The 21,394-nt window shown below is 38.8% G+C and overlaps 2 protein-coding genes across 2 annotated transcripts in view; both read right to left on the reverse strand.

The window, feature by feature from the left end:
• The window catches only part of tat (tyrosine aminotransferase), a 50,016-nt gene that overhangs the window by 20,490 nt on the left and 8,132 nt on the right, over nucleotides 1-21,394 (reverse strand). The window contains exons 5-7 of the mRNA XM_062023479.1: nucleotides 10,132-10,290; nucleotides 7,385-7,523; nucleotides 7,252-7,304 (exon numbers count right to left, since the gene is read on the reverse strand). Coding sequence (XP_061879463.1) covers nucleotides 7,252-7,304; nucleotides 7,385-7,523; nucleotides 10,132-10,290 — 351 coding nt within the window. The remainder of the gene's footprint in view (nucleotides 1-7,251; nucleotides 7,305-7,384; nucleotides 7,524-10,131; nucleotides 10,291-21,394) is intronic.
• Nucleotides 13,587-18,030, reverse strand: LOC133630709 (uncharacterized protein K02A2.6-like). Its single transcript, XM_062022380.1, has one exon. The coding sequence runs from the start codon at nucleotides 18,028-18,030 to the stop codon at nucleotides 14,023-14,025; it is 4,008 nt and encodes a 1,335-aa protein (XP_061878364.1). The 3' UTR covers nucleotides 13,587-14,022.

The following is a 21,394-nucleotide window of genomic DNA, read 5'->3' on the forward strand; positions in this document are numbered from 1 at the left end:
ATTCACACACTGATGGCGGGAGCTGCCATGCAAGGCGCTAACCAGCAGCCATCAGAGGCAAAGGGTGAAGTGTCTTGCCCAAGGACACAACGGACGTGACTAGGAAGGTAGAAGGTGGGAATTGAACCCCAGTAACCAGCAACACTCCGATTGCTGGCACAGCCACTCTACCAACTTCGCCACATATATATATGCATATATATACACAAATATACATATATACATATATACATGTATATATATATATATATATATATATATAATTATACATATATACATATATACATATATATATACATATATACATACATATATACATACATACATACATATATATACATTTATACATATATATACATATATACATATATATGTATATATATTAGGGGTGGGGGAAAAAATCGATTCGAATTCGAATCGCGATTCTCACAATGTGCGATTCAGAATCGATTCTCATTTTTTTAAAATCGATTTTTTTTTTATATATATATTTTTATTTTTTTTTATTTTTTTATTTTTTAAATTAATCAATCCAACCAAACAATACACAGCAATACCATAACAATGCAATCCAATTCCAAAACCAAACCCGACCCAGCAACACTCAGAACTGCAATAAACAGAGCAATTGAGAGGAGACACAAACACGACACAGAACAAACCAAAAGTAGTGAAACAAAAATGAATATTATCAAAAACAGTATCAATATTAGTTACAATTTCAACATAGCAGTGATTAAAAATCCCTCATTGACATTATCATTAGACATTTATAAAAAAAAAATTAAAAAGAACAATAGTGTCACAGTGGCTTACACTTGCATCGCATCTCATAAGCTTGACAACACACTGTGTCCAATATTTTCACAAAGATAAAATAAGTCATATTTTTGGTTCATTTAATAGTTAAAACAAATTTACATTATTGCAATCAGTTGATAAAACATTGTCTTTTACAATTATAAAAGCTTTTTACAAAATCTACTACTCTGCTTGCATGTCCGCAGACTGGGGTAGATCCTGCTGAAATCATATGTATTGAATAATTAGAGAATCCATTTGAATCTTGGCAAAAATCTTACCCACACGATTATCAAATGTAATAGGAAAATTAATTCATACTGACCAAACTGGCTTCATGGAAGGTCGACAATCTTCAGACAATACAAGGACATTGTTTAATGTTATTTACTATGCTAGAAGTCTCCCTTATCCCACAGCAGTATGTACTGTTGATGCGGAGAAGGCATTCGACCGCATAAACTGCTCATTTATGTTTTGCACATTACGTAAATTTGGATTTGGAGATAATTTTATACAATGGATTAAGATGCTTTATACAAGGCCCATGGCATCAGTCAAAACCAATAATCATATTTCAGAAGCTTTTTTGTTAAAAAGAGGAGTAAAACAGGGATGTCCTGCATCTGGATTATTATTTAATTTGGTTATTGAACCCTTAGCTGCAAAAATAAGAAGTGAAAATAATATTCATGTTATAAAAATTGGCTCTCAGTATAATAAGCTATCGATGTATTGTGACGACATAATTTTTTTACCTGTCACATGTTAACTCCTCTCTACACTATATCAATAATGTCATCACTGAATATGGCTGTTTATCAGGGTATAAAGTCAATTGGGACAAATGTGAAATATTACCACTTAACACTGCAAGAAATCACAAGTTCAGAACTCCAAAATTGGGTTTGGTTTTGAAATTGTATTGCATTATCATGGTATTGTTGTGTATTGTTTTCATTTTTTAAAAAAAAAAGTAAAAAATAAAAATAAAAAATAAATAAAAATTTTTTTTTTTTTAAATTGTTTTTGAATCGAGAATCGTGTTGAATTGAAAAAAAAAAAACGATTTTGAATCGAATCGTGACCCCAACAATCGATTCTGAATCGAATCGTGGGACACCCAAAGATTCCCAGCCCTAATATATATACATATATACATATATACATACATACATACATACATACATACATACATACATACATACATACATACATAAATACATACATACAGTATATATATACAGTATATATATGTATGTATATGTATGTATATATACATATATGTATGTGTATATATATATATATATATATATATATATATATATATATATATATGTATATGTATGTATGTATATATATATATATATATATATATGTATGTATATATGTATTGAAATGAGAATGTGTGTCCAAACTTTTTATATACATATATACATATACATATATATATACATATACATATATATATATATATATATATATATATATATATATATATATATATATATATATATATATATATATATATATATATATATATATATATATACATACATACATACATACATATATATATATATATATATATATATATATATATATATATATATATATATATATATATATATATATATATATATATATATATATATATATATATATATATATATATATATATATATATCGGCTAATGTTTAGCTCACTGCGGGCCCCCAAGTTTATAGTCTTCACTAACACGATGCTAACAATACTCATCTTTCAATACACTTTTGTCATCATTCTTAGCAAAATACAAACAGTGGGTAAAAAACAAAACAAAAACAAAAAAAACAGCGTCGATGTCCTTTTGATGCACTTTTAAAGCACTGTTGATACATTTTTTATATAAAAATTTAGTAGTTAGGGAATTAACTTATTGAGATCAAATACAAAAATGAGAAAGTTAAAAGATGCGACAAATCAAAAACAGGCAAAGGTTCTTGTGGGTTGGACAACAAAGCAAGACAGCTGGTTGTCGTTAAAGCTGTGCAGGATTCAAGACATGCACAGGCGCAGGGAACTGCCCCATGTCTGATTGGCCAGATGGACAATAATTCAACACCCCTGCTGGCCTTCTAAATGAGATTGAACAACACTTTCGGTGACTTTTCTCGTTGAAATAAAATGAGTCCACGTATGTTTATATCTGTGAGAACTACTGCATTTTCATCAGACATTGTCATTAAGACTCAATGTAACAGTACATAGAGTATGACATTTCTGGTGTGAGAGACGGCGAGGTCATAAAAAAGGCTTTGCGGTCGCCCCCGCCCCCCAGTTGCATGCAGTGTTGTATTGAGTGCAAACACATGCAGGCTGAAAAGTGCACAGTCATTCAGCTGCTGTGCAGCGATTAGAGGTTGGCAGTGTGGCTTTTGCAAATGCACCCGACAACCCCGACATTTCCACTTCTACAAATTCCTCCCGTACGCCACAACAAAGAAGCAACGCAAGCAAGAGATTTGTGCAATGGAAGGTACACAAAACCGGTGAAGGTGTGTGTCAAGACCCCACATGTCCGCTGCGTTTGGGAATGGAAGCTAGCATCATTGCAAAAGTGTCTTTAGCAGGGTTTCTTAACCATTTTTGGACCGCCAAAAATATGTTTCTCAGCTGTGGTCCGTATGGGCTGCAGCAGTACTCAGTTGTAATACACTTTTTCACCACCTGTGGCAGTAATTACAATATCAAACAGAAGAAGTCTGGAGCTAAAGTCACTGAAACGTTTCTTAAGCGCAAAAAAGTATGACTAAAGTGGTGAATCTATATTTTCTTTTACACTTACATTATTTTGACAGTTTATTTAAGAAACATGTCTATTTGTTTATATTTGTTATTGATTGAGTTAGAATGATTATTATTTAGCTATTGAGCTAAGCCTTAATAATAATAATAATAATAATAATAATAATGATTAACACATGGTTTCATATCATTTGACAAGGTTTATCCTGTTATACTGTGAGTAGGTTAGAAATAATTATTGAATACAATTAAAATCAAGAGTAGAAAAGTTGGGCCCAGAGGTCAAGAGAGGTTAAAGTTAAAGTACCACTGATAGTCACACACACACTAGGTGTGGTGAAATTACTCTCTGCATTTGACCCATCCCCCCCTGTAAGGTGAGGGGAGGAGTGAACAGCAGCAGTGGCCGCGCTCGGGAATCATTTTGGTGATTTAACCCCCAATTCCAACCCTTGATGCAGAGTGCCAAGCAGGGAAGTAATGGGTCCCATTTTTATAGTCTTTGGTATGACTCAGCCGGGGTTTGAACTCACGACCAGTGTTGGGACTAACGCGTTACAAAGTAACTGTAACGCCGTTAGTTTCGGCGGTAACTAGTAATCTAACGCGTTATTTTTTATATTCAGTAACTCATTTTTTATGTAGTATCGGCTAAAAACAGAAGATCTGAGTGTGTTTTATTGCAGCGCTGCGGTGTCATCCTTCTGTGTCACAAGGAAAAGAAGAGGCATGCTTTCTGTGGGTGGGGGCGGAGGGGGGGGGGGGGCCTCCCAGACCGTAGTTGAGGGGCGCAGGGGAGACGTTCCTCCAGGGCCTATGTACTTCGGGGCGTACAACCTTCACTTTACCCGGAAGTGGGTCTTTACAGCTGAGGGCGAATGACGAGGCCGGTGGTTTGTTGCAACTTTGTGACTTTACTGGACGCAGCCATACACCAAGCTAGAGCACCTGCACGCACTCACTGTCGCCGTTCCCTCACCTCTCTCGCCCACTCACTCACTGACGTCACTCACCTCACATGCTGTCATATCTTAAAGGGCCACACACACACACACACATAACAACACACTCTCGTAACAACTAACAAGACATCATGGTGAAGCCAGAAGTCGAGTTTCTTAACATGGAGACATTCTCAATACTTTCCTTTTGTCGAGCACAAAGAAAATAACATTTTAGTTAAATTTAAGTTGTGTCTTGGATCAAAGATCCTATCTACTTAAAGTTAAAGTGTCATTATGCTGCAGCTATTTAAAATAGTTTTGTCAATTTGTTCTGGCCTGAAATAAATTGGCCCTTTGAAACATATCTTTGTCTTTGTGTGTTGTATGTAGACCACATTGCTTAGCAGAGTTCAGTGATGAAAATGCATGTCAAGTTGATCAACACATTGTATTATTCTCCAGTGCAATAACAGTACTGAAATGAAGGCTAAAAGGGCATTAATGGGAGCCTTAAAATAAAAAAGAAAAGAAAAAGAAGTAACTAAATAGTTACTTTTCACAGTAACGCATTACTTTTTGGTGTAAGTAACTGAGTTAGTAACTGAGTTACTTTTGAAATAAAGTAACTAGTAACTGTAACTAGTTACTGCTTTTCAGTAACCAACCCAACACTGCTCACGATCTCGGGCGGACAAGGTTAAGAACCTCTGCCCAAGAGCATGCAGATACAACCTATGTAGCACCAGTGTAGACAAATGCTGCGCCTGTCAGTACACTTCAGTAAGTATTCTGTACTTCGCTTTTAGGAGTACAAATGTTGACAGTGTCGGTTTTTCCCAAATTCATTAGTTTTGACGGTGACCTCTCCCTTCCTTGATATCCTAGCAGTGTTTGCTGCATTTGCGTATGCTTTCAACACCCATGTGACGTAGCACTAGTCATTCATGAAGTCATTAAGGTAATCTAACAGAAGCTGAATGGCAAAAATTAGCCCTGGGGCTGAATCCGTTGTGGATCATTAACAATTGAAATTGTTAGTTATATAGGCTAACAAACAACGCCTAATTTCATCTTTGCATGAGGAACCAGATACACGGGTTGTCAACTTAAACAGTACTAACACTGTGTGTTGCCGAATGGAAAAGATTAGTCACAATTTTTTTTCAGATATATCTTTCAGATTTAACCCACTTTTCGCACATTTAGCTAATTTTTATCACATTGAAGTTTGAATCAAATGATCCATCCATCCATCTTCTTCCGCTTATTCAAGGTCAGGTTGCGGGGGGCAGCAGCCTCAGCAGGGAAGCCCAGACTTCCCTCTCCCCAGCCACTTCGTCCAGCTCCTCCCGGGGGATCCCGAGGCGTTCCCAGGCCAGCCGGGAGACATATTCTTCCCAACGTGTCCTGGGTCTTCCTCTTTGCCTCCTACTGGTCGGACGTGCCCGAAACACCTCCCTAGGGAGGCGTTCGGGTGGCATCCTGACCAGATGCCCGAACCACCTCATCTGGCTCCTCTCAATGTGGAGGAGCAGTGGCTTTACTTTGAGCTACTCCCGGAAGACAGAGCTTCTCACCCTATCTCTAAGGGTGGAGGAAACTCATTTCGGCCGCTTGTACCCGTGATCTTGTCCTTTCAGTCATAACCCAAAGCTCATGACCATAGGTGAGGATGGGAACGTAGATCGACCGGTAAATTGAGAGCTTTGCCTTCCGGCTCAGCTCCTTCTTCACCACAACGGATCGATACAGCGTCCGCATTACTGAAGACGCCGCACCGATCCGCCTGTCGATCTCACGATCCACTCTTCCCTCACTCGTGAACAAGACTCCGAGGTATTTGAACTCCTCTACATGGGGCAAGATCTCTTCCCCAACCCGGAGATGGCACTCCACCTTTTTCCGGGCGAGAACCATGGACTGGTACTTGGAGGTGCTGATTCTCATCCCAGTCGCTTCACACTCGGCTGCGAACCGATACAGTGAGAGCTGAAGATCCTGGCCAGATGAAGCCATCAGGACCACATCATCTGCAAAAATCAGAGACCTAATCCTGCAGCCACCAAACCAGATCCCCTCAACATCCTGACTGCGCCTAAGAATTCTGTCCATAAAAGTTATGAACAGAATCGATGAAATGTTCATCTAAATGTGAGCGCAAAATATATATATAATGTCAATGTTCCACCAATCCGAGGGCTCTCAGCCGCAAAGCCGCGCCCACATCTCTGCCTCCCAGTGCACGTCAGGGCAGTGAGTGTGCATGGTGGGTTGCATAAAGACAATTAGAGACTAACATGTCGACGCTGCACTTCTGCATTTGACAATGGATGGAATTGCTTCTTACACAGAGGCATGCAGTTTGTTGGAATACACTTATTTCTATTTGGATGTATCTTTTATCATTTCGCTGCGCTTTTACTTTGTGATTGTGTCACATATGAACATTAGATTGCTGTAAACAAAGCGATCACTGTCATGTAAGTTTAATGCAGCAGTCAGTTGACACGCTCGCTTTGGATCGGTTCTCAAGAATGTCTCAATGGTGAGCTAAATGGTAAAAACGTGATTATGTGCTGATGGGTGGTGGTCTAACCTCCGCCCAAATACCACCAAACCAAACACAGTGGTGAAAAATGTGCCTCGGTGTGGTGAAATAGGGCCTGTGGATGCCAGCCAACATGACGAGACACTTTGAAAACTCTACACCTGCTCTCACCATGTTGCTGTAGATTTCATCTGCCAGGATAGGCACATGGTTTCTGGAGGCCACTGTGAAGGAAGACCCATCAACATTTAATGAAGTACATATTCAGAGAGGATTCTGGGAATTCTTGACGAGTGCTGCTGACCTGTGAGGATCTTCTGTAGGTGGTCCTTGGTGAACACTGAACCGCATGGGTTTGATGGGTTAGTGACAATCAGACAGGATGTCTTGTCATCCATCAGGCTCTCCAAGTGTTGCAGGTCCACCTCCCATGACTTCTCGGGCTGATTATGGAAGAACAAAGAATATCTGAACAACTCGTGGGATGGACTACTTGTGGCACATACAGATAACTAAGCTTGTCAAGCACACAGTTATTCTTTCAAACAGGTTTGTAAACAACAGGAACTGTTGACTCTGCAGAATCCTGGCGCACGTACCACAACACCTTTCAAGCTTTCAGTGAACACAACACCGTTATTATCAAGTCAAAGTAGATTTTAAACTTTGACGTGTGCAAACACACAAATTGAAGGAGAAAATGAGAATATTATCATCAATGTATGACAGAAATGAGAAATTAAAATGGCATCATAAATGTAAGAGGGAAATGAGAATATCCTTTTGCCATATGAGGAGAAACGAAAATGGCATCATGAATGTATGAAGAAAATGATAAATGAAAATATCATCATGAATGTATAAAGGAAATGAGAATATAACCATGAAAGTATAATGAAAATAATCATGAATAAGAATACCATTATGAATGTATGATGGAAATAAGAAATAAGAATATCATCATGAATATATGAGGAAAATGAGAAATGAGGTACACTCATGGATACATGAGGAAAATGAGAATATCAACATGAATGTAAGAGGGAAATAAGAAATGAGAATATCATTATGAATGTATGAGAATTGAGAATATTATCATGAACATATGATGAAAATAATCATGAATAAGAATAGCGTTATGAATGTATGATGAAATAAGAAATGAGAATATCATCATGAATATATGAGAGAGTTGAGAATATAATCGTGACTGTATGATGGAAATAATCATGAATGAAAATACCATTATGAATGTATGATGGAAATGAGAACACTATGATCATATCATCATGAATACATGATGGAAATGAAAACAGCATGACTGTATGAGGTAAATGAGAATTGAGAATATGATAATGAATGGATGAGAGAATCAAGAATGGCATCATGAATGTATGATGGAAATGATCATATCCTCGTTAATGTAGAAGGGAAATGAGAATATCAATAACTATATAATGGAAATAAGAATTTCATCATGATTGTATGATTGAAGTGGAAATATGATCATAAACATATGAAGGATATAATGATACCTTCATGAATGCATGAAAAATAAATCAATCATATATATGGCATTCAACCATATATTTTCAAGTATTTCTTATATATATATATATATATATATATATATATATATATATATATATATATATATATATATATATATATATATATATATATATATATATATATATATATATATATATATATATATATATATATATATATATGTGTGTGGGAAAAAATCACAAGACTACCTCAATCATCAGGAGAATCTCCTGATGATTGAGGAAACCCTCATGAAACAGGCCTGTAGAGATGAAATAGTCTTGTGATTTTTTCCCACACATACATATTACGCTCTACCACGGTATCGAGCACTATTCTTTTTGGATAATCTAATTAAGACATATATATATATATATATATATATATATATATATATATATATATATATATATATATATATATATATATATATATATATATATATATATATATATATATATATATATATATATATATATATATATATATATATATGTATGTATGTATATATATATATATATATATATATGTATGTATATATATATATATATATATATATATATATATATATATATATATATATATATATATATATATATATATATATATATATATATATGATATGATATGATTTATATATGGTGCTTTGTACGTTTGATAAGACTAATAAATATGTTTGAGAAGGAATAAAGAAAGCTGTAAAACAATTAGAAGCACACAGATAGAAAGATAGTACTTAGTACATCAGCAGACTTTTCCGGACGTGAATGTATGAGAGAATTGAGAATATAATCATGCATGTATGATGGAAAAAAGAATATCACCATGAATGCATGAGGTAAATGAGAAATTAGAATATCATCATAAATGGATGATGGAAATGGGAATATAATAATGAATGTATGAGAGAAATGAGAATACCATCATGAGTTTATGGGGGAAATGAAAATATAATCCTAAATAAATGAGAGAAATGCTTCCGCCCGAATGCAGCTGAGATAGACTCCAGCACACCCCGCAACCCCAAAAGGGACAAGCGGTAGAAAATGGATGGATGGACAATATCATAATGAATATATGATGGAAATGAGAATTTCATCATGATTTTATGAGGTAAATGAGAAATGAGAAGTTCATCATTAATATAATTAGTGAAATGAGAATATTATCATCAATGTGTGATGGGAATGAGAAGATCATGAATGTATGAAGTAAATGAGAAATGAGAATATCATTATGAATGTATGAGGCAAATGACAATATTATCATGGTTGTATGCGAAACATCCATCCATCCATCCATTTTCTACCGCTTGTCCCTTTTGGGGTCGCATGAGTAATGAAAATATTGTGAATGTATGAGGAATGCCATCATGAATGTATGATGGAAATGAGGATATCACCATGTTTGATTGGAAATGAGAATATCATCATGAACGTACGAAGGAAATTAGAAATGAGAATATCATCATGAACGTACGAAGGAAATGAGAAATCCTACCATCAGGTTGTACAGTCTGACCTCGATGCCCATGGAAACAGCCAAAGTCTTATATAAGGAGAAGCCTGGACATGGAACCACAATGTTGTCTCCTGGGTTACAAAGGACACTGATCGCCAGGTCAATGGCTTGACTACAGCCGCTGGTCAGAATGACATCCTGCAGGGGGCGGGACATTTGCATACGGTAACGTTAGAGTTAGAGTTAGAGTTTGAGTTTATTTCGAACATGCAAGCATACAACATGATACATCACAATTTCCAGTTTCTCTTTTCAACATGTTCGAAAAGGAGTAGGAAGAAGCAGAGCTTATTTAATCCTACCCCTTTTCTTTACATAACAGTTGCTGAAACTTTTTTGTTCACTTCCTGTTCTCAATTTATTCACAATAAACTCCATAGGTAATCGCAATAAAAATAAATAAATAAATAGTAGTAAGAATTTAATAATAATAATTGGTGAAGTAAGTCATATTTCATATGATGAGATAAGTAAGATTACTTTAAGAATGAATGAATGGATGGATGAAATAAATTGAGAATGTTTGTTATGGTTCTTCTTCTTTGTACTTTGTAAACACTTTAAGTTTGAAGAGTTTCTTGAAGTGGATCATATTAGTACATTGTTTGATTGCTTTGCTTAATCCATTCCATAATTTAATTCCACATATTGATATACTGAAGGTCTTAAGTGTTGTACGTGCGTACAAATGTTTTAAATTACATTTTTCTCTAAGATTATATTTCTCCTCTTTTGTTGAGAAGAATTGTTGTATATTCTTGGGTAGCAGGTTATAGTTTGCTTTGTGCATAATTTTAGCTGTTTGCAAATTCACTATGTCGTGGAATTTCAGTATCTTTGATTCAATAAATAAATGATTTGTATGTTCTCTATATCCAACATTATGTATTATTCTAACTGATCTTTTTTGTAACACCGTTAATGAATGAAGTGTACTTTTGTAATTATTTCCCCATATTTCTACACAGTAGCTCAGATATGGTAACACTAGTGAGCAGTAGAGAATATGAAGTGATTTTTTGTCTAGAATATGTTTTGCTTTATTCATTATTGACGTGTTTCTTGCTACTTTATGTTGTATATTTTTTACGTGAGATTTCCAGTTCAATTTATCATCAATCATTATACCTAGAAATTTGGTTTCATTTACTCTTTCAATTTCTATTCCGTCTATTTCTATTTGTGTTTGACTTTCTCTACTACTATTACCAAATAGCATTATTTTAGTTTTACTGAGATTCAACGATAGTCTGTTTTTGTCAAACCATCTTTTTAATTTGTTAATTTCTTCTGTTATTATTTGTATTATCTCCTGTGTGTTCTCTCCTGAACAAAACGCTGTTGTATCATCCGCAAATAATACTAACTTTAAATCTTTTGTAACTTTACAAATGTCATTTATATAGAGATTGAATAATTTAGGTCCTAATATTGATCCCTGAGGTACACCACAGGATATATTTAGCGTTGTAGACATGTGTTCGCCTAGCTTCACGTATTGTTTCCTGTTCGTTAGATAACTTCTTATCCAGTTTAAGACTAACCCTCTGATGCCATATCGTTCTAGTTTTTTGATTAAAATATTGTGATTAATTGTGTCAAATGCTTTAGTTAGATCCATAAAAACTGCTGCTGCACATTTTTTACTGTCTATTGCATTGGTAATTTCTTCTGTAATTTCAATTAAAGCCATTGAAGTTGAGACATTAGCTCTGTATCCATATTGGTTCTCTTTGAGTATTCTATTTTTATTTATGAAACTCTCTAATCTGTTATTAAACAGTTTTTCAATGATTTTAGAAAATTGTGGAAGTAAAGAAACAGGTCTATAATTTGTAAATTGATGTTTATCTCCAGTCTTATAAATTGGTGCAACTTTAGCTATTTTCATTTTGTTTGGGAATGTACCTGTTTGAAATGATAGATTACTAATATGCATTAATGGTCCTGAGATCTCTTCTATAACCTTTTTTATCGTTTCCATATAAATTCCATTACAATCAGTTGAAGTCTTAGATTTACATTTTTTAACGATTGTCACTATTTCCTCCTGTGTCACATTACTGAGGAACATGGAGTTGGGATTTCGCTCTATGGTATCATTATAGTCCTCAATTGGAACTGGGTCTGGAATCCTTTCTTCCAATTTTGGTCCAATATTTACAAAATAATTATTGAAGCTTTCAACTACTTCCTTTATGTTGTCATTGTTTTTATTTCCGTCTAAAAAGTATTGAGGGTAGTCCCTCTTTGTGCCATTTTTAATAATGCTATTGAGGATGCCCCATGTTGCTCTCATATTATTTTTGTTCCTGTCCAATAATTCACTGTAATATTATTTTCTACATGATCGTAGTATGTCTGTTAACTTGTTTTTATACGTTTTGTACTTAATTTCTGCCTCTATAGTTCTTTGTGCTATAAATTCTCTATATAGTGTATTCTTCTTCTTACAAGCATGTTTTAATCCTTTTGTCATCCATGGTTGATTATTCTTTCTCTGCTTGTTACTGAGTTGTATCCATGGACAATGTTTGTCATAAAGTATTATGAACTTGTTTAAGAAATGTTCATATGCTTCATCAACCTCCTTTTCATTGTACACATTGTCCCAATCTTGCTTTTGTAGCTCAATTTTGAAGGCAGTCATCCTCTTCTTTGTGCACTGTCTTCGAAATGTCCTTTTGTCTTCCATGTTCTTCTTGTAGTGTCCATCATATATTGTAAAAACTGGCAGATGATCACTAACGTCGGTTATAAGTAGACCACTTGTAGTGTTATTGTCAAACTCATTGGTAAAAATATTATCAATAAGCGTGGCACAGTGTGCTGTGATTCTGCTTGGCTTTGTGATTTTTGGATATAAACTGATGCTGTACATTGTATCAATGAAGTCATCAATAGACTTTTGCTTGTTAGGGTTCAATAAGTCAATATTAAAGTCACCACATAAGAACATTATTCTTTGACCATTATCCATGTAATGTTCTTTCCTTGATCCATTCTTCAAATGTTTCTATACTTGACTTAGGTGATCTATATATACAACTGATGAAAATGTTTTTGCTTTTTTCCTGACATATTTCAATAGTTATACATTCTAAGATATTATCTATAGCAAATGACATGTTTTTTACCACTTTGTAGTTCAGGTTCTTCATCACGTACACAGCTACTCCTCCTCCATTTTTGTTGGTTCTGTTGATGTAGTTTAGTTCATATCCTTCCAGATCAAAATCTATTCCTTTTTTATCATAATCCATGTTTCTGTAACAGCAATCACTTTGAATGGTTCGTTGATGTGTTCCAAAAAGTTCTTAATGTTGTTGTTATTGTATACTGACTGTTAGTATGTAACACTGACAGTCATCCTCCTATTTCACCTTCTGTATGTAATCACGAGAGCCGAGTCGGGAGCTGGTGTAGACGTTAGACAGCTTTATTGCCACACACCGAACGGAAGTTCAACCCAACATATATGAACCCACCTGGCACTCCCCCTGGTGGTCACTGGGTGTAACCATGCAGACAAAACATACAGCTCAATACACAACATCCCTCCCCACTTATTCAGATTCGCACCCACCTAAAACCACCCCTATTAACCCCAGCCTATAAAAACAGACTAGGCCATAAGCACTTAGAACGTGTGTTATGTGCAAAATGATGCTTTGTGCGAATCGGCGGTGTAACCATAAAATACATTGAAATACCCACTTAGGGGGCTATTGTAAATAGGGAACTCAAACTTAAACACATACATGCTTACTGAGGCCGGGGGGTAGACTACCCCCGAACCTCGGAGTCAGTCAACGGGGATTATTCTGCCCCAAAACGTGACATGACTCTCTAACAACCCACGCCCCCAGTTCAGAGATTAAGGCGGTCTGGAGCTCTGGTAACCCGGAGTGGATACCTCCGGCCTGGCGCGCCAACATCCGCTCTCCGTCTGGGTGACCCTCCTGGCTCGGGGGCGACTGTCCCGGTTCCCAGAGCATCCCCTCTTGCCGGAGAAGGGGGGGGAGCAACCGGCTGGGCCCCAATTGTCAGTTCACTCGGCACAGCTGGTTGCTCTGGACCAGTGGGAACCAAAAGCGCACGGTCACCGGCTCTCATCTGCTCTGTGTGACGTCTCCAGAGTGCGCCTGCCCCCACATCCACGGAGTAGGATACCGGTCCCTCTTGTGATGCCACCAGTCCAGGCATCCACTTCTCCTCCCCCCGTCGATAATCACGCACCAGCACGGCCTCCCCCACTGCAAACCGTCTGTCCTTAGCCACCAGATCTCTGCGTTCTCGTTGGCCCTCCTGCGCCAGCTCCACCGTAGCCGACACGTTCGGCTTCACAAGGTCCAAGCGAGAGCGGAGCCGACGGCGCAGGAAGAGCATAGCCGGAGACTCACTCGTCGTCATGTGAGGCGCATTCCTGTAGCTGAGTAAAAATGCCTCCACTCGATGTTGCAGCGTAAATGTTCCCCTAGACGCTTTCAATGAACGCTTCAGCGTCTGCACAAAACGCTCTGCTTGACCGTTCGTGGCGGGGTGAAACGGCGCTGACCTTTTGTGCTTCACTCCGTTTGCCCGGAGAAATGCCCCGAACTCTGCCGCTGTGAATTGTGGCCCATTGTCACTAACCAGTGTCTCTGGTACTCCGTTGCGGGCAAACATACTCCTCAGGGCCTGTACAGTCTTCTCCGTCGTCGTCGTTTTCATCACCTGTACTTCCGGCCACTTAGAGTACGCATCTACCACCACCAAGAACATGTGTCCTTCGAACGGCCCCGCAAAGTCCACATGGATCCGTTGCCATGGAGATCCCGGCCACGGCCAGGTGTGTAGTGGGGAGAGCGCCGGGTTCTTTTGGTTCCGTTGACACGTAGAGCATGTCCTGGCCTGCTGTTCAATCTGGGCGTCTAACCCCGGCCACCAGACATGGCTCCGTGCAATGGCCTTCATCTTGACCATGCCTGGGTGCCCGGCATGTAGTTCCTTCAGAAGCTGCGGTCTCAACGCTGGAGGCACCACCACTCTACTGCCCCATAGCAAACACCCCTGGATCACCGTCAGTTCGTCTCGTCGCATGTAGAAGGGTGCCAACGCGTCATTCTGCCCAACTGTTCCAACAAACTGGCCTGAAACTACCATATCTACTACCCTAGAGAGCACTGGGTCATATTTAGTTCCCTTCCTAATATCTTCACTGTCCACTGGGAGTGTCTCAAGGTGATGTACTGTCACCCTATCTACTGCGTCTGGCTTTTCCCCATGCGCTACCTGCAGTGGCAACCGTGAGAGACCATCTGCATTCCCATGATCTGCTGCTTTCCTGTATTGGATTGTGTAGTTGTGTGCCGCTAACACTAACGCCCACCGCTGCAGTCGTGCGGCCGCCATAGGTGGCGTCGCCTTACTGGGACTCAATATACTTGTCAGCGGTCTGTGATCTGTGAGTAGTGTAAAATGGCACCCGTACAAATAGGCGTGGAATTTACGTACCCCAAAAATAATTCCCAGCGCCTCCCTTTCAATCTGAGCATAATTTTGCTCTGCCTTGCTCAGTGTCCTAGAGGCAAAGGCTATGGGTCTCTCCTCACCACCGGGCATCACGTGCGAAAGTACCGCGCCCACCCCATACGGCGACGCGTCACACGCTATCCGCAGGGGCAACCTGGGGTCATAATGCGTTAGCACCTGTTCTGATTGCAAATGGTCTTTTGCTGCCTTAAAGGCTTTCTCGCACTCTGGTGACCACTTCCATGCCACTCCGGTGTGCAACAGCTCATGTAACGGGCTGAGCATGGTTGCCATGTTTTTAACAAAACGCCCATAATAGTTTATCAGGCCCAAAAAAGAACGGAGCTGACTCACATTAATGGGGGCTGGGGCCTCCGCTATGGCCTTAAGCTTCTCTGGGGACTTATGTAGCCCTTTTTTATCAATGACATGCCCCAAATATTCTAATGAACTCTTGAAGAATTCACATTTCTCCTTCTGTACTCGCAAACCGAATTTTCCCAATCGGCCCAACACTGCATCTAAGTTTTTTAGGTGATCTGCATCGTTCTCCCCAGTCACCAAAATGTCGTCCAGGAAACAATGGACGTTGGGGAGGCCCTGCAACACTTGGTCCATGACTCGCTGAAAGATTGACGGCGCAGAGGTGATCCCGAAGGGAAGACGGTTATAGCAAAACATTCCCTTCTGCGTGGTAATGGTCAGATATTTACGGGAGCTTTCCTGAACCGGCACCTGTAAATATGCGTTCGCCAGATCTAATTTGCTGAAACGCTGCCCCCCTGCTAGCGATGCGAAAAGATCTTCTATCCTCGGAATGGGGTAGTGTTCAGCACAAAGCGCGGGATTCAAGGTCACTGTAAAATCTCCGCATATACGTACTTTCCCATTTTTTTTTAAAATGGGTACAATTGGAGTAGCCCATTCACTAAACTGTACTGGAGACAGTACGCCCCCCTGTTCCAAACGCTCTAATTCCTCCTCCACCTTCGGCCGAAGTGCATACGGCACCGCCCGTGCTTGGAAGAACTTCGGTTGATGCACCGGCTTGAGGGTTAACGCCACCTCAAAGCCCTTTAGTGTACCTAGACCTTCTTGGAACACCCTGGCATGGCTGTCTAGTACTGTCGCCATTGTGCGGTCTTCCTGTATGGGATGTGTAGCTCGAATAGTTTTAATCATTGTCCAATCTAACTTTACTTTTCGCAACCATTCTCGTCCAAAAAGAGAGAGAGCGTCACCCTTAACCACATACAGGGGGAGACGTGCCCGTTGTTTGTTGAGACGCACGTCTACTTTTATTACCCCCAAGGGTGTCATAACCTGCCCTGTATACGATCTCAACAGTAGGTTGGTGGTACGGAGGCGTAACTGGCTAAATTTAGCATTGTATACTTTTTCTGAAATGATCGACACTGCCGCACCTGTGTCTAACTCCATTTCTATAGTTTGTCCCTCCACTTTGGGTCTAACCCAGATAATCGCTGACGCAGCGCTATCATGTTTAACGCTTTTTTCTACCTCCACTACATGTAAGCCTCCCACCCCATCTGAATCTGTTGTCTCTGGGTCGCTGGGCTTAGTCTCCGCCTCTACCTGATCGGCCCTCTTTTTGAATTTTCCTTTCATTTTCTGTCCCTTTTTAACCCAAAAAAAATGTGTTGTCTTCGGTCCCCCTTTATCCTCCCTGCACATACGAGCTATGTGCCCCCTTTTTCCACAATTGTGGCAGGACTGGTCCTTGTAAAAACATTCCTCCATTTTGTGATTTACTCTACCACAACGAGTGCATTTACGGCCCGGTGGCAAGGAGAGAGAGACAGCGTTCACCTTCTGTGAGCTACTGAGCTGTTGAGATTCACGTGCCACTGTTTCTATTGAAACTGCTAGTTCAACTGCTCTTTGGTATGTTAAATCCTTCTCTGTTAACAGCCTCTTTTTAATCGACTCACTGTTCAACCCACACACTAACCTGTCTCTTAGTGCATCCTGCAGGTAAGCTCCAAATTCACAGTGCTCTGATAATTTTTTTAGATCTGTTACATACTGTGTAATAGTTTCCCCCTCCCCCTGATCTCTCTTATGAAATCTATATCTCTCCGCTATCACTATGGGCTTTGGGGAGAAATGTGCTTGCAACAATGTCACTACCTCATCATACGTTTTCGTGCCCGGCTTCTCTGGGGCGATGAGGCTGCGCAGTAGACCGTACGTCGCCGGTCCCATCACGCTGAAAAACACCGGCAGCTTCCTCCCCTCATTCAGTCCATTTGCTGCCACGAAATGCTCAAACCTCTCCACGTATGTCGACCACTGCTCCGTCGACTCATCAAAGGCGTCCATCTGTCCCAGGATGCCCGCCATGCTCGCAGGTCGTCCCGACGTGAGTCGTACCCCCGCTGCTATGCGGAGCTAATGCTAACAAAGCTAAGCTAACGCTAGCCGTCGATGAACTCCGCGGATTCGCCGCCACCCGCCTCTTAATCCGTCGGCAGGCGCATCCGTGCTCGTCGCCAATTATTGTATACTGACTGTTAGTATGTAACACTGACAGTCATCCTCCTATTTCACCTTCTGTATGTAATCACGAGAGCCGAGTCGGGAGCTGGTGTAGACGTTAGACAGCTTTATTGCCACACACCGAACGGAAGTTCAACCCAACATATATGAACCCACCTGGCACTCCCCCTGGTGGTCACTGGGTGTAACCATGCAGACAAAACATACAGCTCAATACACAACAGTTGTAGTTTGCATACAAGCTTCTGCTATTAAAATGAATAATTGACAATTTGTTATCGCATGTAATGTTGCTATTATATTGATCATCTGTATAATAAAAACAATTATTACTGATGTGGGAGAAAAAATTTGTATCTGGATCTATATCATTTTCCAAATCCTGGTTTTTGTAATCTTTGTTGCAGAAATTTTTTAGTTCCATATTTTCTTGTTCAACAATCTTTGATGTTGTTTCAATAATCTCAATAAGTGTAGGTGGATGCAATCCTGAATGTAGGTCCTCTTGTTTAGTCGTCCTTTGGAACATAGTAGTGTCGATGCTGAATTTGGGTGTTTGTTTTCTGTCAGAGTCCATTATCATCGTTGTTGTGGTAGCTGTGTAAACTTTAAAATTGTCCAGGTCCTTGATGTCATGGACAACAATTACTCTTGCTTCTGGACCTCCATTCAGCTTGTTGTAGATTTTACAGTTGGTGCTCCAAGTTCCCTGGATTTTTCCCTGCTTTCTCAAGTCGCGTGCTTTCTTGGCGATTCCAGCATTACGTTTTGTGAGATGCTCATTCATGTACACATTTGTTCCCTTCAGCTTCTTTCCCTGTCTCAGCAATGCCATTTTAGATATTCTCTTTACGAGTTTCACGAGCACGACTGGAGTGGCGTTGTTGTTTCTTCCGTTCAATGGGATGCATGTTTCGATGGTATTAATGTCAATTTCAATTTCCTTTGATTGCAGAAAGTTGACCACTTGCTGTTCTGCTGAGATCATATCCATTTCATCTGGTTCACCTTCATTATTCACAGCTTTCGCATAGGATCTTGGTTTAATTCGGTGCCCTGTCACAATGATATCATTCATTCGTTTGTCCTGATCCATTTCATCTATGATATTCCTCAACATGTTGTTGTCTTCTTGAAGGGTCTTCATTCGTTTGCCCATTTCAGTGGCTTCATTATTTCTTCTGTTGTTCTGAGATTGCAGATTTTCTATATTTTTCTGCAGACTTTTCACATCTTGTTTGTGTTCTGTTGTTACTTTTCTCAGATATTCTTTCAATTCTTTCATTTTTTCTTTCATTTCTTTCATTTCTTTCATTTCTTTCATTTCTTTTTTCATATCTTTCATTTCTTTATTTCTTTCATTTCTTCTTTCATTTCTTCAAGTATTTGTATTATCACTTCTTGATTCCCATCATGTCTTGTGTCCAACCTCAAATCTTGTTCCCAGTTGTGTTCTGTATCAGCTGACCCCGAAGGTTTCGGGATTTCAATCTTTCCTTTACCTTTTCGCATCGCGGCAGTCACTGACGTCAATGCCTCTTGCTTGTGTCTTAACGGCAGTTGCTTCTTTAGCGACTTGCGGCACTTTAACTTGTTTTTTCCAACAATTTCGTATCTTGCGCCGTTCAGAGATCAATTTGAGGTGTCAGCCTGTCAACTTATATCACTCTGCGACGTCGGGATCACTTTAAAACAGCTGTAAACTCGCCGTAGCTTTTGGTTGCTAGGCAACCGCTTTGAACTGTGGCAAGGCGCCTTTGGCTTGAGGCTAACGGCTCTCCCAACTCGCCTTCTTTCAGCGTATCAGTGCCTCTCAACTGACCAAAATCAGATTGAAGATGCCAGGGTACTCTCCTGTGGCTGTGATCGCAAATCAGTGGTCAAAATCTTTAGATTTAACAAAAAACTCCGGTAGCAAGAGCGGAGCCTTTCTCTTTTGCGTCCTTTCTCATTGACAGGAAGTGACATACAACATGCAAATGATCTTCAAATACTTAAGTTCTAAATTAATAGGACACTTTTTTGTTTACATCACAACATATTGAATATTACAATAATACACAGGGACGTAGAAGTCTGGACATAGAATATGCACATATAATGTACAAACACAATATTTTTTTTAATAATTTAATGATCAATTCATTTATAAATAAAAATATGAAATAACTAAGTCAATTCACAAATTATTTAATAAAATTCAATAAGAATTTATAAATGTATAAATGTATGTATATATATATATATATATATATATATATATATATATATATATATATATATATATATATATATATATATATATATATATATATATATATACACATACACTACCGTTCAAAAGTTTGGGGTCACCCAAACAATTTTGTGGAATAGCCTTCATTTCTAAGAACAAGAATAGACTGTCGAGTTTCAGATGAAAGTTCTCTTTTTCTGGCCATTTCGAGCGTTTAATTGACCCCACAAATGTGATGCTCCAGAAACTCAATCTGCCCAAAGGAAGGTCAGTTTTGTAGCTTCCGTAATGAGCTAAACTGTTTTCAGATGTGTGAACATGATTGCACAAGGGTTTTCTAATCATCAATTAGCCTTAAAAATATATTTTTTAAAATACCGGCAGCGGTTAAGTTTAGATTCATGAAGAAAGTGAAGGAAAGTTTATAACTGAATACATTTACATATGCATAAAAATGTGTTTTCCTTTGTAGTATTTTTTAAAATGAATTAAGTAATGTTTATGACCTTTTTCCAAAACACAATATAGAATGTGAGATATAACAGAATAATGCATACATTTAACATTTGTTTTCAAAACGGTTACAAAAAAGTGGGACCCCAAAAAATTTACTGTGGGACCCCATTTTTATGACTTGATGGGGACCCCCATTTTTGAAAATTCCTAGCGCCAACACTGATGGGAGTATTGGTGCGTTCCGGTTCTAATACTAATCCAATATCATCCCGGGGGCCATAGATAATTCATTCACGGGCCGGATCTGGCCCGCGGGCCTTGACTTTGACACCCCTCAAATAGATGTTATAATACATGTTTATCATTTCAAAATCTCTGACATAGTAATAAATGCACCACAAAATGGCAAGAGCTCGGTTGGTAGAGCGGCCGTGCCAGCAACTTGAGGGTTGCAGGTTCGATCCCCGCTTCCGCCATCCTAGTCACTGCCGTTGTGTCCTTGGGCAAGACACTTTA

Source organism: Entelurus aequoreus, linkage group LG16 (genome assembly GCF_033978785.1).
Source record: "Entelurus aequoreus isolate RoL-2023_Sb linkage group LG16, RoL_Eaeq_v1.1, whole genome shotgun sequence".
In the NCBI taxonomy this organism is placed as follows: Eukaryota; Metazoa; Chordata; class Actinopteri; order Syngnathiformes; family Syngnathidae; genus Entelurus; species Entelurus aequoreus.

What these genes read in the sequence shown, in the direction of transcription:
- LOC133630709 (XM_062022380.1), bottom strand. Translation starts at nt 18,030, where the DNA reads ATGGCGGGCATCCTGGGACAGATGGACGCCTTTGATGAGTCGACGGAG.